The sequence below is a fragment of the Athalia rosae genome, chromosome 3 (genome assembly GCF_917208135.1).
Source record: "Athalia rosae chromosome 3, iyAthRosa1.1, whole genome shotgun sequence".
Classification (NCBI taxonomy): domain Eukaryota; kingdom Metazoa; phylum Arthropoda; class Insecta; order Hymenoptera; family Athaliidae; genus Athalia; species Athalia rosae.
This window is the reverse complement of record NC_064028.1, coordinates 23428072-23454581: the sequence shown is the minus strand read 5'-3', so window position 1 is coordinate 23454581 and position 26510 is coordinate 23428072. Positions and strand designations below refer to the sequence as shown.

The window sequence follows — 26510 nt, the reverse complement described above, 5'->3', positions numbered from 1 at the left end:
CAGGGATATATATATATTTTGGTACACTGTGGTCAAATAGTGAAGGTGGTTTGCATCTTGCTTTATACATATCTACAGCGAGTGAAAACCTAGTACATAGGTATACGTATACATATGTAGTTGGGTATCGGTCGACGAGCTCCTCGCATGGTCTCACGAACGACAAGGGTGATATATTACCCCAGGCGAACGCCTGCCACCCACTTTTTCCCCCCCCCCCCCCCCCCATTCGCCTCCCCAGGTCTCTACCCCCCATCGCAGAGTGTACGTATACAGCAACGGGCATCGCCAGACGCATACTCGCGGGCCGCGCCACCTCTTCGAAACCACCCCCGCCTGCACCGACAACCTTTATTCGAACGAAGATCCATCTCCATAATGGCCAACGAATCCCACCACCCATCCCTTTGCGACCGAAGGTATACTGTACGCATACGTTGTAGGTATCCAGTTCACCGAGAAAACTCAACCGCTGGATCATGTACGTACTGACCCCCGTAGGAATTGCACTTCACATCCAAAGCTGATAGATACCTCATATTTTATGTGGAAATGAAAAAAAAAATAAAGCTCTGGAAAAAGCTTATCACGTGTCGAAGATTTTCATCCACTGGACCGCTTAAATCTGTATACGGTTATTTCTCATCTATACTGTAAATGTCGCGCCTCGGAATATATTCGCGAACAGTCGTAAGGTGTAATTATACCATAACGATTGTGATCCATTGCTGCGTCATTTAAATGTGACGTAATTTGGCGCCTACGTACACCACGTACCACGATTTTTCGATATTTTTGCACCCCTATAGGTCATGTATACCGAAAAACTGGCGGAGGATCTTGTTCTATTTTTAACTCAAAGTTTGCCGAAAGATGAAAATGAGAAAAAAAAAAGAAAAACCGAAGGAAAAAACGAAAACGAAGAAATTATGAAGATTTTTCGTCGGGACACACCTGCTGCTGCTATATGTATATACATAAAGCGTATACCTAAATAACTATATTGTATATATGTATAGGTAGATGCAGAAAAGAGAGTTTTCCCAGTTTCGGTAACGGCTATAGCTGGCTATTACACGTATATACATTAAAAATATATGTATACGTGTGTTTATAGCTGGTATAAGGGTGAAGAGAAGGAGCGAGAGAGTTTGAGTTTGTTGGGCGGGACACAACGTCGACGACTATAGATACCCCGAGTATAAGGACCAAGCGCCGCTCGCGGAGGCGAACAGATTAAGCTTAGCGAGAAGATTTATGAGCGAGCGTGTAACGAGCAACTTTTTCACGTGATGCTAGAATTGGAGGGTTGGTGAGGGCGAAAGAGAAAGAGAAGAAGGAGTGGGGAGAAGGGGTGGGATTAGCATAAGATCCGGCTAGCAGCTGCGGGCCAGAACTATACATATTGTACCATCATACATAGAAATATATACACCACATACATGAATAATTAAGATTCTCCAACGTCTATAATATTTCGCGATAAACCCCGGCTGTTCGATGATTTCGATTTTTCAATTTTGAATTTTCCTCAAAAATTCGACTACGAAATTGCGAGCGTTTAACATCGACTTTCCCGTGATCCTCGCAACGGGATATTACATAGCCATATGTGTAATACGCGAGCCGGACCATCTCGATCACTTTAAAGCAGCGGGATGACGCGGACGTATCGGATCAATTGATCGTCTCATCTGCCGAATGCAATCTTGTACGTGTAATGTAACTGTATGGTATTTATGTACAGCATATAGTTACACAGAGCTCGTGTATATGTATAGACAATGAATTAGTAAATCTCTGTCGATTTCTTGGAAAGCTGACAAACGGCGGCAACTGACACCGAGCATCAATCGTAGAGCACGAGTATTCAATTAAGCCTGTGGGGAGAAAAAGAGAGAGTGGGGAGAGGAGGGAGGGAGGACGGCTGAGGTCGTGTCTCTCTACGCCGTGCAGGATATTAATGGGAGGATATAGTATACCGCGGACCCCGTAAAGTTTCCATCTCATCCCATCCCGTTTCATCTCATCTCCCATCGCACGTCCCCGTTTCGGATCAGCAGAAGTAGCAGCAGGAGCAGCGGGAGCAGGAGCACCGGCAGACTCTCAGACGGTCCTGGACCTCTGGAGTTTGAGTTCCAGGACGAGCTGTACGTATATAGGATGAAGAGGAGGAGATGAAAAAGGCTAAGATATCGAAGGGATAAAAGGAGAGAAAGAGAGAGTCGGAGGTAAATGTAGAGGTGGCACCGATTCGAAGAGGGGGAGGAGAAGGTGGCTGGATCGACGGGGGGTAAAAGGGAGGATATGGAGGACGTCGGAGGGTCACGAGAAAGAGACGGTGGAGAGAGAAGAGAGAAGAGAGAAGGGGGATAGACTACACAGAGAGGGAAAGAGGGAAGAGGGATTTACAGGGAGGATCGCAGGAGACCCTGGACCTCACGTTGGAGACGTTCAATACCGTAGCCGCGACGAGGAGCCAACGCCATTGGCTACCATTTTCTATATATAAGCTCAATGTACGTACATATGTCTGTATATACTTCTATATATATATATATGCAGAGGTATATATTTTATGTATACGTATATATATGTATATACATACCTGGCTGGCGGAGCTGCCGCTGGTCACACGGACAGTCCGACAGAGAGACGTATAAGCGACGGAGTTACGGAGGGAAAGAGGGAGAAACGGGTGGCAGGCGGTCGGTTGGTATAGATATCTATACTGTACGGGTATAATATACCCTTCGACAGAAGCTGACTGAAGACGTACAAACGGAACAACAAAACAAACCGCAGCTACCATCACCGACAGCGGCGAAGAACAAGTAGAAGTAGAAGTAGAATATAAGACGAAGGATATGTAGAACGAGATGAAACCAAGCGTGCTGCATGCATCTAACGTCATACGTAGACACGATGCACTCTTACGATATACGACACGAAATCGAAGCAACTCTCAAATCCCATATGATTCACACGTCTTAAAAATGAATCCACCATAAAATATGGTAACAGACAATTTTTATCAGTTTTTCCACCCCTATTTTATTAAGAAAATTGACCGCATGGTATAATCGGCGATTCACAATAATTTTTATTTTCCGTTCTTCCATTACATATGCAATAATCAAAAATATCGTGCTTCCAGCCTGCGATAAAATGCTGCAAGAACTTTTTCGAGGCGGTCATTTCTTAGAGTTGAAACAATTTGAAACAGCACCGCACCACACAGCGGCGTGCTCTTTCTTTCTTTTTTTCTTTCTCTAATACTATCATCTAAACCCTGGAGGACCATTGTAATTCGATAATTGCAGCAATCTGGGACTCTGAAGGCATATTTATAAGTTGTTCAAATTTAGGACCATATGCCCAATGCTAGTGCACTCTTTAGCCTCCGGTTAAAAACTGCTGCTGCTGCTGCTGCAGTCGTTGCCAAAGTACCGACTATAAATTTTTTCCCAAATAGTCTACACGTTTTTTTTCGTTTTATTTTTCAAATCTTTTTTTTCTTTTTAGTTTTCGGTAGTCTGATCTTGCAGAATTTCTCTTATACCCAATCTATAGGTTTATATTGATTAGGATTGGACTTGATGATATGAGCTTGCAATGTTTTTCATTCGTAACAGTCCAGTCTCCTCAGGAATCATCCGAACATGATCGATTCGCCATTTTGGAGAAAAAGACTTCAACAAACTTGCCCCAATTTGCTCGCTTAGCATCATGAATTAGACGGATCAGCGTACAAATTCGTTGGGAAATTCGTTAGCGCGGGAAGGTAAAGCGGAAAAAGTGGTTGAAAACAAAATAAAATTACAAAGAAAAATATAAAAAATGAAAGAAAGAAGTAAAAAGAATAATTAATGAATGAATTAATAAATAAAATCCAGGCGGGCGGAGTACCCCGAGGACTTGACCATGAGGATCGCCGGCGCTTTTGAGTTTTCCCCGTGCGCACTTTCTGCAGTACAGCACTTAGAAAAGGTTTGTAAAGGTCCCCTTTTAAATTTTTTATCGAAAAAGGGTTCATTTTACAAAATTCACTTCCGAATAAAGCCGGTGTGTTTCTGTATTATATACACTGAGGATATATCTGTTTAATGAATTAAATAAGTTCCAGATTGTTAATTGGCGAAAAACATGCAGGACGAGCGCGGGGGTCGGAAGCTTTTGGATAATAAATCGCTCTGATTGCTGGCGGTTTATGGGCAAGGTTGCCAATTTCCTTATTTACGGATCTGATGGATTACGTTTTATATTCTGTAGGTATAGATGCTAGCCAGTAAAGAGTAATGAAAATATTGAACTCAGCATCTGCATTGGAAAGGAAGAAGGGAAGAAGAATGACGCGGCAAGGTGTTCAAGAAGAGTTTATTTATTATTTTATCTAATTCATTTTTGTAACAGCATTTTCAATTGCACTTCGATATATAATAACGTTTTATCACATAGAGAACAAATCAAGTTTGTGACTCATTTTTTCTAGCTTTGTAAGCGTTTTTAGCCATGAGGGCCAAAGATTCGGCCATCGAATGGCCCGTCTGATCGACCATACCTCGTAAATGCCCTTTGTCTTTTTGAAGCAGGATATGAGGGTGATCGAATTCCTGAAAAGTGACACAAGAAAACAAAATTTGCTGTAAAACATGCACTGGCAATTCGGTAGATGCGTAAAACAAATCCATATAAATGAAAACTGACCACGACAGTTCCTGCATCCATTACGAGAATCTTATCGCTGTCCATAACAGTGTGTAATCGATGAGCGATCGTTAACACTGTACAATTAGCAAATTTGACGCGAATAGTTTTTTGGATGAGCTCATCTGTGCCAGGATCGACGTTAGCTGTAGCTTCGTCGAGGATAAGGATTTTATTCTTCCTCACTATTGCTCTAGCGAGACAAACTAGCTGTTTTTGACCGACGCTGAGATTCGATCCACCTTCTGTAATCAATTCTTCGAGTCCCATATCTTTCAATTCAACTTCATGAATAGCCTGCCATAAAGCGTTGTCTGGATACTCGTCGAAAGGGTCTAAGTTTCGCCGTAAACTTCCGGAAAATAGAAACGGCTCTTGTGGAATCATACTTATTTTGGAACGGAGGTCATGTAGACCCAACCGACTGCTCGGAACGCCGTCGATTATTATGTCACCATGAAAATATGCAAGACGGAACATCGCGGAAGCCACAGACGTTTTCCCGGCGCCCGTTCTTCCAACTATTCCGATTTTTTCACACGATTCAACAACGAAATTCAATTTATGGAGCACTGGTGGTTGCTCTGGACCGTATCGCATGGATAGGTTTTTGAATTCCAGTTTGCCGGATGAGGGCCAATTTGCCGGGGGTAAGTTATTTGGGGAAGTTTCCAATGGGGGTTCTTGATCCGCGGTACTGAAATCGGCGAGTGAATTTGATTTTCGTATCGCCGATTCACTTCGAGTGCAATAAAAATTGCTTACCTGTACTCCAACACTCGTTCTACGGATGTCATGTGATTTTCTAATTCAGCGCTTTGCCTCATGCCCCATTGAAACATGCCTGTAAGGCCGAGACTTTGGGTAATAGCAAGTCCAACATTGCCTCCGGTTGAATTAAGCGGTATAATCAGGAAACTGTAAGTGACGAGAGTTATCCAAATGAGGCAGACAGCGTCCAGCCATATGCCGAAAGTCCGAGACGAGGCAATAAACATGAACCAAGCTGACGAGTGTAAATCTTGGTGATTGTCGAATTCCGCAGTTAGAATTGTCCCAGCCTCGAAAGCCCTAATCGTCGTCAAGCCTTGGATGGTAGCGTTGAGATGAGCGAACACAGGAGATCGGGCTAGATAGAATGAAAAATCGGTCAGGTATTCTGTTCGTCAGTTGTCTTTGACGAATAGTTTTGAAAAAAGAAATTTACTGATTCCCTCTAATCTCTTGATACTGCGACTAGTTGATAAATAAAAAACTCGAAGCCAATGGAAAGCGGCGCCTGCAGCAACTGTGGGGATCATCAGCCAAGGATTTGAAATTGCAACAACAACGACTACTCCGATTAGCGAGAGACCGACTTGTATGGAATCGAGTAGAGTAGTGGGGAGAAGCTCGTCTATCGCTCCCATGTCTTTCGCGAACCTGTTCAAAATTCTACCGGACGAATTTGTGTTGAAAAATCGCATTGTCGCACGACTTATTCCTCGGAACATTGAATCGTGTAGACGTTTAGACGCTTTCATGCAGACACGGAAGAATGAAAAAGAGCGAATTAAGGTCATAATTATTGTCAGCAACGTCAAAGCCGAGAATATGTAGGTGCACAGGCTTCGGGTCAGCCAACCACTCTCCCAGAATGAAACGGATTCACTGTTGATTATTGACGTAAACTGTAGGAGAAATGTCACAAAATGTTGTTTCGCAGACTATTAGGTTGTTGGAATTGTGATATTTTTCAAATTACTCACGTTGCGCTCCTCGGCGTTGACCCAAATAACTATGAAGTAATCGCTGGCACTGGCAAGGCACTGCGACAGCAAACAGAGCGTAAAAACTATCAGTATTACGCACGTATTTCCACCTGCGCGAAAATAATTGGCATACACAGAACCTGCGATGTGACCAACGCTTCGGGTTTCTGCCTCCTGATGAAAAATCATCAATCAATCGATGACGAAAACATTTTGGCATATGAAAAGAAAGAAGATGCAAAGTAGAGATGCTATAATTTTACCTGTACAGGCATTTTTTCTTGTGCAACAGATTCTGCCATCTCGGATGAATGGGCGGAGGCGATGCTAGATTTTCTGGATAGGGATTTATCTTCGCCTTGAGAATCAGTGTTGCTTTTGTCTTCGGATTCTAGAAGCCATCCCAATGCGATTCCAGAGTCTTGAAGTTGAGAATATGTCCTGAAAGTTCCAAATCATACGGTCACAGTCTGTTAGTATTTATGTGTCGTAATTAATAGCACAAAAATTACCCTTGAGCTATGATCGCACCATCTCTCAAAACTATTATCCGATCTACGTTTCTCAGATACTGCAACTGGTGGGTTACGAGGATACGAGTCTTTCCTTTTAAAAATCCAGCAATGCATTCATCGAACATGTGTTTACCCACATGGGCGTCTACAGCGCTCAAAGGGTCGTCCATAAGATATATATCAGTATTTGTGTAAACTGCTCTCGCTAGATTTATCCTATGATATAAAATACTTACATTAGGAGCTCCGTTTTTATTCGTCGACTTGAATACTTACCTCGCTCGTTGCCCTCCGGATAAAGTAATACCACGTTCTCCGACAATAGTTTTATCGCCGTATGGAAATAGCTGGAAATCTTTTTTGAGTTGACAGGCTTCAATGACCTCGTTATATCTACGAGTGTCCATTGCTCTTCCAAATAGAATGTTTTGCCTAACTGACGCTGAAAAAAGCCATGGCTCCTGACTAGCGTACGCCAGAGATCCTTGGATCTGGAAATGAAAACAAAGCTTTGAAAAATTTCGCTGAGGTCAACTTTACTGCTCTCAACCCAGAAATCTATATGAATCTGAGGGGAAAGAAGTACTCGAAGTCTTGTACGTACCTTTAGCGTACCGGAAGTGAGAGGCATTTCTTGTAAAATCATGTGCAGGAGGCTCGATTTTCCAGCAGCAACTTGTCCAACAATAGCGATTAGCTGGCCAGGTTCTATTCTCAAATTTATATCTTGTAGAGTGTCTTTTTCAAGGGATTCGATCCACTTGGCGCAACAGTTGTCTATATGCACAGAACCATCAGCAAGATCGTGAGATTTTTCGACACCATTTGCTTGCGACTTGGTGATCGAAGTTTCGTCATAAAGCATGAAGTCCTGGAGCCTTTTGATAGATACAAGAGCCTCACCAAGCTGCGTAATAGCTGTAATGAGGTTGTCAGAAAAGGAGATATTTGATCGTGGATCGTTTTTAATACATCAACGAGCCTATGATCATTACCTTGAGGAAAATAGGTGGTCATCACGTTTCGTAGAATATTGAAATAGGCGGAGAGCATGAAAACCTTTGCTGGGGTTACATTATTCCCAAGTAAAACGTAGGTGAGGATGGTTATGTAAAGTGAAAACCTCGTCAAAAAAACAGAAAAGGACGTTATGATACCCCGGATGTAAGATGTTGCTGTGATTGCCTTGATCTCCCGTCTGAAAAATTCGCAACATTGAACATGAATAAGAAGTCGCCTATCCGTAATTTTCTGTCAGTCTATATTTTATGCAGTACACTTTGACAAATTTACAATTTTCAAGCAATGAGAAATCGCTCTTTACTTTCTAGCTTTTTCAATGAGGTCTCCGAATGGCTTTTCCCATGTATACATCTTTATTGCTTGAATACCGGATATTATCTCATTGGTTAATCTGACTCTTTTGTCTGTTTTTACCGCAGTTCGTAACCGTAGAGTTGAAGAACGTTTTCCAAGAAAGGCTTGAAAAAAAAATACACCTCAATGTATGCACCTCATATAAATATGGATAATTATAATGACAGACCTGAGGAAAAAACCATACCTTGTAGCGGTATGAACATGAGAAGTGAAGCAACTCCGACAATAGCTGCTAATCCAACTTCGCTGTACATTAAGTAAGTCATAATCAATGTTTCCAAGGGTCCAATCCACAGGTAATGAGCAAAGAGCACAGCTATATCGAATCTGTTCACATCATTCGAGAGAAGATTCACTGCCTGACCAATAGTCGTCCCCCCGTCCAAGGCAGTTTTAGAAAGTTTCAATGCTTTTCTGTATATCAACGTGCAACAAGCAACGCGCATCTTCATCCCCGAGTGCAAAATTGCCAGCATATAAGAATGTCTAACAACAACATTAACTACCGAGCACAGAATGACTCCAGTGGCATAAATGAATGCATCTGTATATGATATTTCTGTTTGTGTTATGCTGCTGAAGTAACGAAGTAGTCGAGCTAAAAGAAGCGGTTGACTAATCCTGGAAATAAAAAATACATACAAATGGCGTGACAAATATCGAATTTAGGTACAAAAACATTATTACTAAGATTTATTATGCGCTCGGTAGAATCCATTAGTTTAAATGGTTATCTCATCCAGGAGTGGGCAAACAAAGGAGAAAAATTAGACAAAGACTTTGCAATATATAGTTCTTTATGACTTTACTTCTTTACATTCTTTGATACAAAGTTGCAGAAGAGTAAGAAATTTTAAGATTTATAAAATATTTCTTTTTATTTTTCCCTCACTGAAACTGAGCACGGGATGTCTGAATATTTTGAAATTTTTCCTTAACCTACTTGAAGACGAGCTCCAGTATGACAAGTATGCTACCATAGCACATAATCCTGGTCCCAAAGCACCTCACCAAGACTTTGCAGAGGCTGGGCACAAGAGGTTTGCTTCTATCGCTGCCATTACGCTCATCATCCTGCCTTCTCGAAGCCCTGATATGAGCAAGGCGTTTTAATTCCTTTTCCCATTCAGATGATATTTGCTCGCCAAGAATCGAGCTTGTATGCTCAGGCAGTGGACTGTAGAGGTCTGCAATTTCGAGATCACGGTGGTACCCAATCAAGAAAGTCGGCACCATCCAACTAAGCGTGTAATTCGAAAAGTACAAAAATATAAGGAATGAGTATTTAGGAAAGTCTTCGAAATTCAAGTGATATAGCTTTGATACTCACGCAAATGATATCATGCTGAAAATATTGGCAGATTCTTTGGGATTTTTCACTCCCTTTCGCCGCTTCTCTCCGTCCATTATGGAAATGTGGCTTCACTTTGGAGAACTCTGTGGGAAAATGGAATTCTCAATAGTCAGTGTCAACACAGATTTCGATATTTGCAAACTTCATCACATTTATGGCAATGATCAATAGATGATCAGATACCACTGATCGAAATAAAACCAGGACAGTTCTCTTGTTATGGGCAACACTTATTGGAGTTCATTCACAAGAGGTAGCAGCAACGTGTAATACCAATTATTTTACTTCAGATGTATTCCTGGAACTTTTTCACTTAGATTATTGAACGCAAGACAAAAATAACTACTATGGTCACTCAGTATCAGATCTATCCCTAATTATAAAGTGTACTTTGCTCATTAGGCATAATAACAGTCAATAATCCCAGGATCCTTCAAAACAGAACGGTTGAGGTCATTCATTGTGTAGCCAACTCACAATCAGGCAAACATGCATTCTTTCAATTTATCTGACATCTGACCCTGCTGTTGACTAGATTGCCATTTTCATTCTCTGAAGAGGGGTTAAGTGTCATTTTTGATGAGACGAGTAATTTAATTATAAGTAACGTTTGTACGAAGTAATACAAATCGTGGTTGAAATTTACTGGCTTATTGATTCAAAAAATGCATAAGTTAGGCGGCGTATTTTACCGCATTCCGTGCTCGTAGCACAGAACAATAAATTATTTGTCTCACATTTCATATGGCTCATGCACACTAGAGATAATTGCACCATGATTCATGGATTCACAATTATCACAAGTTGTTACCCATCGCTATGACCAATATTCTTCTTGTCCGTCCTCCCTATGACAGGAGCCCCTTCAATGCAGGAAAAGTACAACTAACCAAAAATGTTACTCGTCGATAAACCATCTACCCAACGACTGACACGAATGCCCGACTCCACTCGACTGGCGCTATACTTCAAGCATCAGTCTACCGACCTAAGGAGACACATTGTCAGAAGCATGCAGACTTAAGTCCAATCCAACGGCAACACGCAAAGCATTGTCAGAAGCATGCAGACTTAAGTCCAATCTAACGGCACCACGCATGCCCAACGCGCACCGAGCTAAAGAGACACATTGTCAGAAGCATGAAGACTTAAGTCCAATCCAACGCCACCACGCATGCCCAATGCGCACCGAGCTAAAGAGACACATTGTCAGAAGCATGCAGACTTAAGTCCAATCCGACGCCACCACGCATGCCCAATGCGCACCGAGCTAAAGAGACACATTGTCAGAAGCATGCAGACTTAAGTCCAATCCAACGGCACCACGCATGCCCAATGCGCACCGCGCTAAAGACACATTGTCAGAAGCATACAGACCTAAGTCCAACGGTATACCAGGGACGCCCCTAGTAGACGTGCAACTGATGAGTTGTTAATTAGCAGTTTGAATATTTTTTGGATCAAAATCGCCTTGAGAATCGACGAGTCTCACCAAATTACATTGCACGCTGTAAATTTGTTATAGTAAAGTAGTAGTTTCAGATACTTTATACTGAACAATATCATCGACAAAATATTACTTCAAATATTGACATAAGTACGAGATGTACAAGGATGTTATTATTTATTCATATATAAATAATCACTCGAGGTATACAATAATCAGTTCCCCAGAGGAATCGAAAAATCTGGTGATCCAGATGCAGGAGCGAATCGCTTACAATTAGTGAACTTAATATCTCTCTCTTGAAAAATTCGAATAGGATTGCGTCGAGAAATCATGATCAAAATGAATTGCAGCTCTGCTGTTGCAGTAGAAAATTTCTATTATTCGTGTTGTTAAGTTTTTGCAATCGGGACACAGAAATCTTGACAACTTATTATTACTTTTGTTTATTACACTTATTACTGATCTCAAACTTGTAATTCTTCAGCCAGAAATGGTGAGAAAATCTAGTTGATGGTTGTGCGATAGTGTGGGGGTAAAACACAATAATAAATGTGAGAATTGAATTTTTTTTGATCCTTTATTGTTGTTGTAATTATTTATATTATTATCCTTATCATCAATATCAATAATATTATTATTTATACTTTCATTATTCTATCTTTTTTTTTATCAATAATATCGTTAAGTATAATATTATCATTATTGTTGTTGAAAGAACTGGCAGTATTGTCATTTCACATCTTATGGCGAGCCGACATTATTACAATGAACATCGATGAGGTTTTCACCCATACATAAATTCGATACGATCAAATATTAGTGTAGACATTTTATCGCAAAATTAAAAAGCATTACGTCATCAAAAGTTGATTGGATTGAATTATATTCTAACACTATCCGTATGTAACGTAATTATCGTAGTACAATTGTCGGATTCTTCGGATCAGCCCGATAATTATTTGAATTACACCGTATCATCTAAAGTTTCGTAACTGCAGCACGATATTTTAATTATCATTTATATGGAACATAAATTTCTATTATTATTTCTGGCAAATTGAAAAGAGGAGCAATTTCTGTTGGTAATAACGGTAAATCTTTTATGCCAGAGTAATATGTATTAATGCACTCATTAGTGATGTAAATATACATTACACATACATACACATAGCTATATAACTATGTTTTAATAACCTGACAAACGTTAAATACAGGGAACTCTGTAACTGGTTGATTTTCACATTTTGTTGTTTCGATATACAACTCATTTCTCAAGCAGGAAAGTGGGAAATAGGAAACGATATGAATACCACTCAATTATAAAAATACTCAAAGGCACTTCATCAGAGTCACAACTCATTTGGTACAAATTTCTTGCCAGTTTTATGCATTTTACATAATATTACATCGATAAAGAAACAGTCAACTATGGTCGTGAATTAATTTTTTTTTCTTTCTTTTTTATTATCTTGGTAAAGACCATTGATTGTATAATATAGACTAAAAAATACTCAACACACAAATCGACTATTCAAAAACTATGAACTTATAAATTTCCTACAATTCCTGTATACGTACGACATATATTCACAAAAAATGAAGAACACAAAAATAGGCATAGGAGAAAAAAGAAATTGACACCTTAAAATAATTCAGTATATTGTGTAGCTTATAATATTGCGCAGTTTCGACTGTAGTTTCTTTTTTTTTATTTCATCTTGTTCTTTTTTAAATCTGAATTTTTTACCATAGTTATAATTGAACTTATTTTGGATGCACAATATTTGTGGTAATTAGAATTACATGGTGTAAAAATTTTTGTAAACATTTCACGATCAATTCTAGCTAAACATACAAACAGTATAAACACGAAATACAATAAATGACTTATTTAATAACACTTTTGATACGATATAGCGCCATAATTCATTATTATTTGGTAGAATGTCTCCTATATACGTATTGTATAGTACAGTATATCTGCTATCTCAAACTTTTTTGTCATTTTTTTTCTGTTTATTAAAGAATAAGCTATCTGGCCACTAGTCTTGCCATGGTCCGATTTCTGATTAGATATTCGATCTTTATTCAGTAAACTATTACTTTGGTTTAGAAATAGCTTTGAGCTATATATGTATATTATATAGTAGCGTTAAAATTTACTTTTTGTATTTTTGTTTTTTTTCTCTCTTGACTTTTATCACTCGCATATCAATATGTATATGTTTTCTCTTGTAGTATATGTATTTAACGCGTATGTTATACAAATTGCTGATATAATTATGGCACAAATTTTACAATATAATGTAATTGTACGTATTTTGTATTAAATTAATTGGGTAATTTTTTTTATTCGCTTCCAAATGTGTTTGTTAATACTTATAACCTTCAAATTATTATTATTGTTGTTGTTAATGTTACTATCATTATCATTATCATTATCATTATTATTATTATTATCTTTACACCGTTTTCAGAGCTGCGTGAGAAGACGCTGCATTTTGAATTGGCTGAATATTAAGATAATTTTGAAAACGCGCGAGGTATCAACGAAACAATTTAATTATCAAGTAATTAATATAGGAACGAACGCGACAAGATCTAATTTTTAAGAAAGCCAACTTCTTGCAGTACTTGCGCACATCCGGTTATAGGTATTATATATTCTCGAATATCCTCTTCGAGACGGTCTCTGAATTAATTGTATTCAATTGCAAATTAAATTCAACTCACTTGTACTCTTCAACCCCCAATAATTTCAGACTTTGAAGAGATAAGATTGATAAATATTATGATAAGCAATTGGATATGGTTTATATTAACATTTTGACATCCACATTTTCTTCATTCTCTTCTCTTCTCTTTCCTTTCTTCATTCTTTTCTCTTTCTTTCATTAATTTTTATGATTTTTTTTTGGTTTTTTTTTTGGTTTTTTGTATATTTAATTACATTCCAGGAAGTAACTTCACACATATTGTGAGTCCCGGAATACTTGGGAAGCACCGTTGCCGTATAGAGCGCCTCGTCATCGTATAACGAGTTAGAATTATATAATTAACCTACTATAGGTACTTAATTGTTTCACCTTCTTATAAATTTATCTTTCATGACAAGATCCTTACGTATAAAAAACCTTGTTCTAGCGGTGAGCGGAAGTTTAACAAATTTTCTATCTCTCAACTTACAAAACGTGGAGATTCTCGCAGTTTTTAAATTTGCTATCTTCTTTTCCAAAAAGCCATGTGAACATTTGACGTGCTTTCATACTAGCTCTGACCACTCCTCTCGACTTGTACCAGTGACCAGCACCCTCACCACCCCCGCCACCCCCGCCGCCTCCTCCGCCACCACGATTTTCCGAATGCGCATGAACCCATTTTAAACGTATTTGATTTAAAATACCAACCAAAAGTTCGTCCACGTTGTGGTTTATACCCACAGATATCTCGATGAATTTTGCACGGTAGGTACACGCCATACATTTCCCATCTGAAAAATTAAAAGACAATGAAAATAAAACGCTCAGTGAGATTTGTTGAATTTGTATTTTGATGTCAACGGCGCCGATTTTTTCAGTCTTCTTTTTGATTATTTTTTCATTGAACAAAGTAATATTAGTAATGTTTGAAGCACCTTGGGAAGAAACTGCCCTTGAACGAGCCAAGTCAATTTTATTACCGACCAATATGGCCGGCCTTCCTCTGAGGAGATCCTGATCGTGTAAGTGGGCAAGGTGTTCTTCGGCTCGTTGGAAGGATGCTTTATCGGTCACCGAATACATCACAACGAAGGCACCTGGTTGGGATATCTTGTCCAACTCGGCCTGCACAAGATTGCGTTCATAGATTTTAATAGTCGGCCAATTTTTTTCTGATTTTTCAAATATTAATCATCTACGTATTCATCTTATTTTTGCTATCGAAATAATGAGGTACACGAATCACGTGAACCGCGCAGTTTTACCTTTGGATTTGTGATGTTCAAAAATCTCAGCTCACTTTCTTCTCCGTTCAACATTATGAAGACCGACTGTTCACTGGGTACGTCTGCAAGTACAAAAAAAAAGAAGTCCAATTTTTGTGAGAAAATCGTTTAAGATTAATGTACAATTTTTGAAAACGTAGCGATCTTAGACTTTTGGGGTGACTTCGCTACGTAAAGATATTCTATTTTCGTTACGTTTCCAATTGTAAATTCCTGTTGAACAGGGGTACGATCATATACGTTTCCACATCCAAATAATTTGAAAACTTGGCGAATTTTTTGAGATACGCAATAAGCGCTGAGCTTATTTTCGCGCAAATCTGTATTGAAAATTCATTTCTTCGATAAGGATTACTCGGCGTGTCTATAAGTAATTCTGCAGACGATGAACAGACTCGGAGTCGTGACGTACTACACGGTCGTATCTTGCGAGAGACCCCTTTGGACGCGTGCAAATTTAACCTCAAGTTTATTTCCGTAAGGCTTATTCCTATTGCACTTTCTATCTTGGAAGTCGTGTCACTCGTTGATTTTGCGTAAAGTCCCTCGGGTTTTCCGTTGAATTCCATTATTCTCGTATGTACGTGTATAACATAAATCGCATTTCGCATCATTTTGCCATTAATTATTTCACATTTTGTTTTGATTATTTCTTTATCCGATTACTTTTTTTTTTTTTTTTTCTTACTCTCATATTCGTAACGGTGGCCTTGAGCTTTTGAGCATGAGGCGTATATACGTGTCGCTCAATGGTCCCTAATTGGGTTTAAAATTAATAGCCACCGAAATAGTATAGACTTTGAAGAATTTTATTTCCTGAAAAACAATTTTTCTTTTCTTTTCATTCATCATCTTATTTGCGCATCGAAAATATGTATGCTCATCCATATAACGTGTGAACTGCAGCTCCGAGTGAAGTAACGATGAAACGTGTAGAAGACAGTATTAATTGGAGTTGTACGTCGTAGATATAAAATCGGAGTGTTTGAAACTGAATTTTTTGTTTAAAAATTCAAAGTAATTCAATCGAAACTACGTGCAACACCAACGCTGAATTGTACAGTCGTATAAATGATAAAATGAAAGGAACTGTCCGACGAGATGTCGATGGTTTTCCTGTTTCGAGAACATGATCGCGTTACTCAAAAGGGACTTTTCCGCTCAACGGAGCTTTGTATTACCGAGCATTTTGCTAGACGGAGTTTTTAAGTAATAAAAAAGAAATTGTTGGAAAAGCGACGGATACATACGAGTGGATACGGCACTCCCGCATAACACGCGACCGGAAACACAGAGTCGTCGTTTTATGCCATTGTCAAAATGTCAGGGGAATTGTTTCTGTACTAGCAAATGGATTCCCTGATAGAACGTAACGTACTCCGGCAAACACAGATAGATGCGATGTACATGAATTGACGCGAACAGTCAAGTGTCATGTAAACGAGTAAATGTGATGTTACCATAATAATTTCTGTCTGTAACGACTGACGTCACTTCGCCGTTAACCGAAAACTTACTTATGACGTCAATCATGTTCAGATCTGACTTGCTTCAACTGTCCAACCTTGTCAGCGATGAATAGTCAATAGTGTAACGGTTAATATGTCTTGTTCGTATACTAGAGTTCGTCGGGATGAAAATTGCATCGATAACAATCTCCGAACGTTCGTTCGACTCGTTTAGAAAGTCGTTATTTCAATACGCACAGGACTTCACCAATTGAAAAGCTGAAGTAAGTCACTCCGATTGCGACACGTTATACCGGTGATTATATCGCGTTTTTGTCGAAAATTGTTTCACGATCAATCGAACGAAGTTTCATTTGAAATAAGTGTGAAAATTTTCGACGGCGTAAATGAAAATCTCATCAAATATGAAGCATAACTTTTGCAAAGTTCGTGTATTGAAAGTTTCATAATAGGAGTGTTGTGCACAGACGTATACTGTGCAAAGGTCGGTTCTCGCGCAGGAGAATTCCCTTTGCTTCTGACGTCCAATATTATTTATAACCAATAATCAGTCCCATGAATCGCTGATAAATAAAATTATGATTCTATAATTCACCAAAATATCTGTTATATCGCACCTTCCCACGTCACGCATGATTTACGAAGGCATTTATGGCCAGCGCTGCGGTACCCCGATCGAGCACCTACATCTATTTTTGGATTTATTAGTCGAAAGATTCGATCCAGAAGGTGATAATAATCAGGCATGCATCTGGTATATGTTCGCGGTGTAAACGAAAAAAGAATAAATTAAAAAATTAAAATTTGAAGAAAAAAAAAATAATCATATCGCGGATTTATTTCACTTTTTGCTTTATGCGGACCAACAGAAGCTCACACCACGTCCGATCATCACCGCTGCGTGAACTTGTTCCAAACTCCAGACCGTTCGAAGATCAAACGATTTTCCGTTTCCTCGAGAGAAAAAAGCAAGAATTTTTTTCTCCCTCTAAAGTTTCAACTAAAATTACATTACCTGTCTCGGAAAGTATACAACATTTGTTAGAAAAAAAAAAAAAAAAAAAAAAGAAGAAAAGAAAACAGATACCGAAATTCCAAGTGCGTCAGTGTCTATACGCGTATGATCTGGGCTGTTTCAGAAATTTCACTCAACTTAAAACCAGCAGATCTCGAACGGCGGGTAACGCGAGAGCGTTTCAATAATTGCATTAACGGTTGATCTTCTTCTATTGTACGTAGGCGTGAACAATATAAATATATATATATAGATAGGAAAAATCTTGTGCCAAGAACGCGAAGACAAAGTGCCCAATAAATTCAGATGCCCCACTTCGGTAAACCGCAACGATTTTGGCTATATTCTCGAACGTTGGGCGCGCTCGGTTTCGTTGTTCTCAATCTGTATCGGGCCACTCAACCGAAACTTGTTAATATATTAGGTGTATCAATAGTCGCACTACTCACTGGGGATTCCCTTTACGCGTTATACTCGACGAGAGTACGAAATTTGTTCATTATTTTTACCGAGAACTAGAAACGAACGACTAGCGGAAATGCGAAACTATTTTCAAATTGACCGTTTCCGTCACGGTGACGGTGTCATCCGAATTTGTAACGAGAACGTCGGATCGCTTGCATTAGGAGGTACCTGATATAAATTTGGAACGGTGCAGGTTCGGGTTATTCATCATCGCATCGTTTTGTAACGATCCCAAATTATTTTAAACAAATCTCGGCTGTTTTGGGTTTCAGTCGTGCTTCAATGTTACCTACGATAAACTAATCTCGTCAATTTTCCACGATAATAGTTCGATCGGCTTTAGCGGGTATACCCGATAATGTCAAACATCCGCCAATCGAACCGCCCGCTCGTGGTTTCATGTCGTACAAACATTTCGGTGGTGAAATTTGTGGACTCCGAGAGTCTCGGAGGGACTTGAAGAGTCGCTTTTTGAGCGGTATAGTTTAGAACGGGTCGACCGTTCCGGGGCTTCGACCTAGATTCTCACGCGATATATAGTTTTTAGTTAAAAGCTATCTTATCGTTAACAGAGAGGTATTCCCACACCGACGTCATATATATTTCGCCCGTTGATATACCGACGCCAAAGTCCAAGCCTGGGTAACTATGATGCGAACTCGACCGACGGACCGTAGATATATCGATAGTTCGGACGTAACTTCGCGTTGTATTTGCGACAAAAATATATGATATTGACAAAAGACGTTACGTCGGTTCACTGGGTGCACGGTCCAAAGAAAGAGAAGAAACGGTGTAGCCGATGTCACAGCCAACCGTGAGAATTTTTCACACTCTTCTGACGTCTGGATAGTTCAAAAGATCTTTTCCGGGAGATGGCTACAAAAAAAAAAAAAAAAACGAGCCACCCGTGCTGGTCTTTATCTATGAATCCAAGATTTCGATACGCACGTGCGCGACGTGCACGTTTTTAGTCGAACTTTCATGGGACTCCAATAGTACAATTCACGTCCGATCGCGTTGAACTGGAAATTCGAGTGTCGCATTTCCCGGCTTAATCACGTTGACGTTACGAGTTATGTCATATCTATTTTCAGTTATATATATATTTCAATTATGATATGCGGAGTGTAAATTTCTCGTTCTTCTTACTCGTCTGCATTATCGATCGACCTTTGAGACCCTGCAGGCACATTCCGTCGTTTCTTGATGACCTCATCCCATTTGTTGCTCCCCTGCATCGTGGCGTATTCGGGACGCCATGACACCGGCGAGCTGGCATTAAATGCATTTTCGCTTGTCCGCATGACCACTCCCAAACATTTCCTACATAGTTATATGTACCAACTATATTATACCTCCCACGTATGTCGTCCTATTCACGACGTAGTTTCCGTGACGTAAGATAAGGGTGGTTTGGCAGCAGGGGTTCAACGTATCGAATGATCCGCTATATGTGATTCGATAAAGGAAATGGGACCGAGTGCAGCTATTAGCTGTGCAGTATTTTTGTCTTAGATCGAAAGAGGATATTTTTCTCGCAATGATGCGTAATGATAAATTCGTTTGTAGAGAATCGCGGGGGTGTTACGGATTAAGAATTACTTTATCTTTTCCGCTGCGATGTGAAATAACACAGCTGTAACGGAATTCCGTTTTTTTTTTTTTTTTCTCAATATTTTTGGAAACCAGATCCTACATTCGATACCGACGGTGTTACTTTATGGTTATTTACATTCCAAAAGTAAGAAATCTTATATAGGAGAACGTTAGAATAAATATTTCTCGTCTGCGTCAAGGTGGTGTTGAAATTTGAAATATATCGTATCACGAGAATCAAAATTACGTCATGTATCTCACGTGGCCTTTTTCACAAATCGCCAACCTTTTTCTTCCCCCATTTACATTTCCTGTGTATTTCTTCTTCGTCTGAAAATTATACATGAAAGCCGTTATTCACCCTAGTCGCCAATCGCTGTCCCATGGCACTCGTCAAAATTTTTGTGGAACTTTTCAGGGGTAACGTAATAAACATCCTTGCATCCTTATCTCATCAAAAGAAGTTCGTAGACATTTTCGAATTAAAAGTGAAACAAATTGAGAAACGGAGTAAAGCAACGGAGAAAAAAAGAAAAAAAGGAAAAACTTACTTCAATCTAAAAACATGGAGGAATTTATTGTTTCACCGATCCCGGCGTGTGCAGGCCGCCGAGAATGAATTGCGTGGAGCGTGTGTGACGTATGAAATAAGGAGAGCTGAGGTGTAAGAGGAGCCAAGATTTACCGGCGCCTAAAAATACCCAAGCACAGGTGTCCCTCTCACGCGTTACACGCGGTCGTTCATTCTCCTCTTGTTCTCTCTTCCTTTGCTCCACTTGTCCCAAGGTTCACCGTCATGTGTGCTTCTGCCTGAGCTTTTCGCTTGCCTTTTGCTTTTTTATTTTTGTACTACATATATATAGGCGATACGAGGAAGCCTAGGAGATTCTCGTTATTGATAACAGACGATATGGATTCGTTGCGGAGCAGAAGTTTAATTTTTCCGGAACAGGGTCGTTATTTTAATTTCATCAGCTTCGCCGATCTCAATCTCAAGGAGAATATAACTCTATTTCATAGATGGCGGAGAGGAATCGACTGACCTGATCACGTATATACCGTAGTACACCTTATACTCAAAGCTTAATTATAGTTACGTAGTAGATTGGTTCACATACAGGAGACGCGACCACAAAACGATTCCCGCAAAGTGGGTAGTCCGCAGTGGTTCTCAAATTAAATGCCTTAGAATATGATACAGGGTGATTTTCGTGAACTTTAGCGAGAAAATTGAGAATAAAGTTAAAGTATTACTGAAAGAGTCGAACTTAGATAGCATATCTTCGTACGGACTACTGGGCGATCAAAGTCTTAACGAATCTGACGTAATACGTGGATATCGTAGTCGAAAGAAAAATGATATCGTGATTCGATACAATCAACGAATTAAATCTACCGTAGTAAATACACATCCAATTCCGATGGTATCCGGAGTCACCGTTCACATGGTTATGAAACCCATGGATATCATCTCTACAATTTGTTTTTTTCTTTCTCTCACAAAATAACCATCGGTATAGCGAAATAGTTTCACGGTTATTCGCGGGTGATTCGGTTCATTTTCAGACCTCAATGTTATTAGGAAGGTTGTTATTTTTTCTCTTCATGAATGCGAATTCGTCGTCGATTGTGCCGCAGGTTTTCTTAGGATTTTCCTGTAGAGAAAAAGGTCTGCGATCGATGCTCCGAATATAGAGATTCGAGAATTTTAAGCGTTCTTCGTTTAGACTTGTAAAATGAATTCCTTTCCAGAACGAATTGTACAATTTATCACGGGGTATACAAGTGATTCGTAATTTCCCCGATAATTGGATCAGTTATATTTATTACTGCGCAATACAGGAATTCCCTTGGAATCGATGCAAAAATGCTGTCCTCACATAATAAGCGGACCATCTTCGACCCTAGTTATCTCACCCCACTTACGGTTGTCGTGTCGGATGTATTTCCTTTTGCTTTCACTCCGAAGTAATGAATGACAAATTTTTAAAACTTGAAAACCGTTGGCTCGCTTACGGTTCAACGGACAATTTTTGTTACTCTTTTACCCTGACCAAACTGTGATTAATTATGTCGTGTCATGTAATTTCAGATTTCGGTTTGAGGGGATAAAAATTTTTGCAACAAACACACAAAACTCTTCGTCAACCAAAATTAATCCGCTGAATTTCGGGGCCGCATAATCCCTGGTATGAACACGATCGACGTGTTTCAGGTGGTTGCTGCAGGTGCGTGTAAAAAATATATAAAATAAAAGGTGGAGAAAATAAGAGAAAAGCGATAGCCACAGCAGCGGGAAAATGTATGAAATTATAGATGCGACCGGTGGTACGATAAAATCGTGCGAGGTATTACGATCCATTAATATATCTGACCTCTTTGACGATCGTAGGCGTTGATACATTCACTCGTCATGAATTGGCTGATCAGGGCGGTTTTTCCTACGCCCCTTGCGCCGAGCATCGCTACCGTGTACGAGACTATTTCCGTTGGTGGTAAAGTTTTCGTCTCTTCTGCCTCCTGTTCCGCGGGAACCAGGGAATTCGATCTGGAGCGTCTCCTTCTGAACGAATCACCCCTGTTGACGACACCTGAAATTAAACGGGGCAACTAATCATTGTGGTTTCGGGCCAAAATCCACAGGATATTACGTGTACACGCGCTCCGACGACCCAGTGAAACGTCAGACTAGAAAAAGAATGGAAAATCGGCGTCAATTTGTCAAAAGTTTACGAACGCTCTTCGAGCGGATTTGATTTTTTGGTTTTTTTTTTTTTTTTTGTAACCGTTTTGAAAATGAAAGATGTCTTGGCTTTCACCATCTTTCACCAATACGGAACGTCGATCTATCGAGCTTTTTCAGGCTACCGACCGGCTCTAGTCCGACGTTTCCGTTTACTATTTATAGAAAACACTAGTGCTCAGTGATTGACGTCGTGTGCCAAATCTCACACACGTTAATAACTATCGCCGTTGGTGTTGCTGCACGAAATGCAGACGACGCCAAGCGTTTTTTTTTTTTTTTTTTTTTGTTTGCCTTGTGCTTTCTACACGGCGGAATACGCAACGGTTATCGTTTAATTATAAATTTTAGTTTCTATTCTCGTGCGACGATTGAGCCGCAACGAGTATTCGAAAGAAAAAACCAAAAAATGGAATTGAGGGGGGGTGGGTCGAATTATTCGAATGTGTTAATTTAGCGAGGTCGATTATTTTACTTCTGCAATATAGTTGATGAAGTTTATCTGTGTCGGAGGTCGAGATAAATGACTACGATACACCGAACGTGGGGTCACGCAATTCGGCCATTTTTGGTGTATTCCTAATACCGTCTTGATCCTTAGTTTTTAGTACTCACGATATAGAGAGAAACTGTGTATTATATTGAAGATAAAATCGGATGGCCCATACACGTAATGCGATACCTCATATAACGCGACGTTGCAGTACTTTGAAAACGTGTTTCGAATAATCGATGCGTCTCAAATGTGTAGAATTTTTATAATCCTATTTACTTTCTTTTGGAAAATTGAAGGGTAATCTTCAAGAATATCGTTTACGCAAGGTAAGCGCTAATCCAATTCTACATTGGATGTAGCGAATGTGCGAAGATCCAGCATCGTTGAAGAATAATCTTACTTAATCTCAACTCGTATAGTACAGTCAAGGTCCGTGGTTCGAGTTCGTCTTGAATAATATGATGAAGTAATATTTGGACAGACGAATCGCGAGGCATAGCTAACCGCATCTACTCTGCGGTCAAGGTGGAGTATTGCGGAAGTTTTAAACGTTCGCACTTGTCGCGATCTCAACCACGTATACTCGAAATGACAATGAGCCGAACAACGCGGCTAATTTCTCAACCCGGAAGAAGTTTTTCGATTCCAAAAATAATCCGTACCACGCGTACAAAGCTGAAAGTACAACTTTGTGCAGGTATAATTATTGAAAAGTATTTTCTATTTAAGAAAATATAAAGATAACATTACTATTGTTAATTATAATTTTCTTTTTTTAAGTGCATTCAAAATGCATCTCAATATCAACAGTTTTTGTTAAGGTTGAACCTCGTGATTCATGGATCGTACAAATGTCTCCTAATACTTGAGTCACTTAGGGTGGATTTTTAAGTGCGTCCCTGCATACATTTGTTGTATATATATATATTTTACAACTTAGAGCTACTTGATGACGCCCACAGATGACGTTACTTTCTCTTCATTTACCAATTATTGATAATACATTTGAATGATGAAAATTCTGTTCTTTTGATTTGTATCGTTTTTTCGAAAAATAATGATTGATAACACCATATCTGGACATAAATATGAATAATCATTACGTTCAAGTCCATGTCTAGATGTTCTAAGGTTTTGTTGTAAAGTTTATCACGAAAAAGTGGAATTGTGACCTAGTGTAGAGGCTCGCCTCGTTCGATTCATTCTTCAGTTTAAAAATAAGACCTGCAATTCATCACGAGCACACGGCCTTGATGATAATTCGTTTTAAAGTGATCGGCAACCACCCTCGGCGGTGATTGTCTTCGTATTTACCGATTCTAATTGTCAATGCCATTAAAAAGAAAAAAAAAACTCGCAAAAGCCACAATTGGATTCCAAGCGAAACGTAAGCTTTTTTCTTGATTCTCTTTTATCAGATCACCTAATGTAACCACCTGTATTTTGGTTTCCAATTTATTCTGATTAGTTTTCAACTTCGATCGGGATATGTATTTTTCATTTATTCGTAAATCGCTCTGAGCATATCGGTTTTACAGGAGAATTTGTTCCATATGAATAAATAATAAAGGTGAACAAATGTGCCGGTGAAAAGGCAATTCGTATTGCGAATTTGCAGTAAAAACCAAATTTTCTTCATCGTTCGCAATTTTAAACCCCGAGAATAATATAAATTTAACGGCGGTTCTGCGATTCTGTGGTTTTTATATTCTCCACAAACTTTGGCTTATCGAATAGTTTTAACTATTTCAATTCCAATTCGCACGTCACGTGTACATCGACATATGTACACGCATTGTGCGTACGTGTACACTCGCATACACATTAGATATTAAGCATTAGGTATCATGTACGCGACTCTATTGTGGTTAAACTCCATTAAATTCTGACGGGACTAAAAGCTATCTATGCACGTACGTACGTACCTATGGAAACATATGTCGCTCTGTTGGTCGGGTTATACTCAACGTTGCACAATATAACGTTATGTATCCATATATCTATATACACACGTATTATACAAGGTAGATCTACATATTATGTGTGAACTTCATCTGCACAGACAGAGCGTTTGTGCAAGGGATTCCGTACAGCTGTACACCTAGAGCAATGGTCTATTGCTGTACAAACGAGATAACCCATTTGGATAACTTTCTAACGAATTCTAGATTTCAAAATCAGTACATTGTTCTAATAATATAATGTAATGTCTGCTGAATAATTTTCTACGAAAACGATACTTGACTCGACCCAACTACTTGTGAAACTGGTCATTTTCAAAACTAGATCATATACTTGCGTTAGTTTTCAAGCTTTACTGAATTTTTACTATTTAATGTTTCTTTTATTTTATTTTTCTCTCCATTTTCCTACTTTTTCTTTTTTGAGGTTTATTCGGACTAGCGAAATTCGGAAAGAAAAAGAAATTGAAATAAAATACGGGAGTAATGTATACGGTGCTTATATGTCTACTATGGGTATAGCATACCGCCGCGGGGCTGCATGACGTTGAATTCGTTTGAATTTTTATATCATATTTCAGGTTGTATCATTTGGAAAGAAAAATATCAATCGCGATCATTGTGGCTCAGAATATATATGAAACATACTGTATTTGATAAATAAATAAATAAAATATATGTAAACCCGGATCATATAAATACCGCTGTCACATTAGTGGATTTTTGTACATATTGGTAACATTTCTCGTAAAAGATAAAATACGAAAAGTTAAATCAGAAAATCCAAAAAAAAGAAAAACGAACAACATCACGAGTAGAAGTATCGCAAAGTTGGCCGTGAGTATTATGAGACACGTTTCCCAACCCGCGCGTATACACGTAGTGCGCTGCTGCAGGGTGACTTTTTTTTTTGTCATCCTTTTTACGTCGGTCCTTTTATTTGTTTTAAAAGAGAGGAAGAGAGAGAACGTTTGGATTGTTAATTGTCGCAATTTTCAGGGGCCATTAAAATTTGTGTTTTTGTTTTTTCTTTTACCCCCTTTGAAAGTCTCTATCTGTGGCATACTTTAATCGTGTCTCGTTGGCGGAATAATGAATCTCATAAAATTTCCGCCGCTTATTGTGCATGTAATGAGTAAATTCTATCACCCCATTATATTCGCAGTCTGAAAAGCTGAAAAATAAATGAATAAATAATAAATAAATAAAATGAAATAAATAGGAACTCGAGGTGTATATATATGTACAACGATCGATGTCAACTCTCCCTTCCGTCCATTTTTTTTTTTTTTTTTGCTCGATATAGAAAGAAAATCATTTCTTATACATCCGACGATTTATCACTCTTGACGACGCGGCTGTATATGACGAGGTATCAACACTTAACGTTATAGCCCACTTCTGAATTTTACTCCGACTCGGAATTTCCCTTATGTTAGTATATTGTATGTACAGTGCATGTGTACGTACATACCTACGTTTCCTAATGCCATGACAACCATTAAACCATATATACACATACATATTTCCCGACTTTCATATCCCGCGAGGGATAATTTGGCCGAAGTTCAAGACCCACAGCGATGAGAATTAATAATAATTATAGCGGCAAATACTCGT

At 39.0% G+C, this 26510-nt stretch overlaps 2 protein-coding genes across 7 annotated transcripts in view; both read right to left on the bottom strand.

The window, feature by feature from the left end:
- Nucleotides 1–4363: 4363 nt before the first annotated feature.
- Nucleotides 4364–10694, bottom strand: LOC105686901 (probable multidrug resistance-associated protein lethal(2)03659). Its single transcript, XM_048651727.1, has 14 exons — nucleotides 9684–10694; nucleotides 9297–9593; nucleotides 8538–8974; nucleotides 8298–8454; nucleotides 7969–8171; nucleotides 7578–7891; nucleotides 7250–7464; nucleotides 6971–7189; nucleotides 6722–6899; nucleotides 6456–6632; nucleotides 5915–6377; nucleotides 5473–5836; nucleotides 4708–5404; nucleotides 4364–4613 (listed from the first exon to the last, which is right to left on the bottom strand). The coding sequence occupies exons 1-14, from the start codon at nucleotides 9758–9760 to the stop codon at nucleotides 4467–4469; spliced, it is 3945 nt and encodes a 1314-aa protein (XP_048507684.1). The 5' UTR covers nucleotides 9761–10694; the 3' UTR covers nucleotides 4364–4466.
- A 1165-nt stretch (nucleotides 10695–11859) lies between these two features.
- LOC105686906 (GTP-binding protein RAD) overlaps nucleotides 11860–26510 on the bottom strand; it is a 39412-nt gene continuing 24761 nt past the window's right edge. For all 6 annotated transcript variants that reach the window (XM_012402155.3, XM_048651517.1, XM_048651521.1 and 3 more), the window contains 4 exons: nucleotides 22066–22281; nucleotides 15122–15204; nucleotides 14792–14981; nucleotides 11860–14647 (listed from right to left, as the gene is read on the bottom strand). In XM_012402155.3, coding sequence (XP_012257578.1) covers nucleotides 14340–14647; nucleotides 14792–14981; nucleotides 15122–15204; nucleotides 22066–22281 — 797 coding nt within the window. In that variant the 3' untranslated portion in view covers nucleotides 11860–14339. The remainder of the gene's footprint in view (nucleotides 14648–14791; nucleotides 14982–15121; nucleotides 15205–22065; nucleotides 22282–26510) is intronic.

Excerpts from the sequence above, each read along its gene's own strand:
- LOC105686901 (XM_048651727.1), bottom strand. The coding sequence starts at position 9,760 with ATGGACGGAGAGAAGCGGCGAAAGGGAGTGAAAAATCCCAAAGAATCT. Across the intron at positions 5,837-5,914 it reads CAAGAGATTAGAGGGAATCA|CCCGATCTCCTGTGTTCGCT; the intron begins GTAAATTTCTTT and ends CATTCTATCTAG. Across the intron at positions 4,614-4,707 it reads TGGATGCAGGAACTGTCGTG|GAATTCGATCACCCTCATAT; the intron begins GTCAGTTTTCAT and ends GTCACTTTTCAG.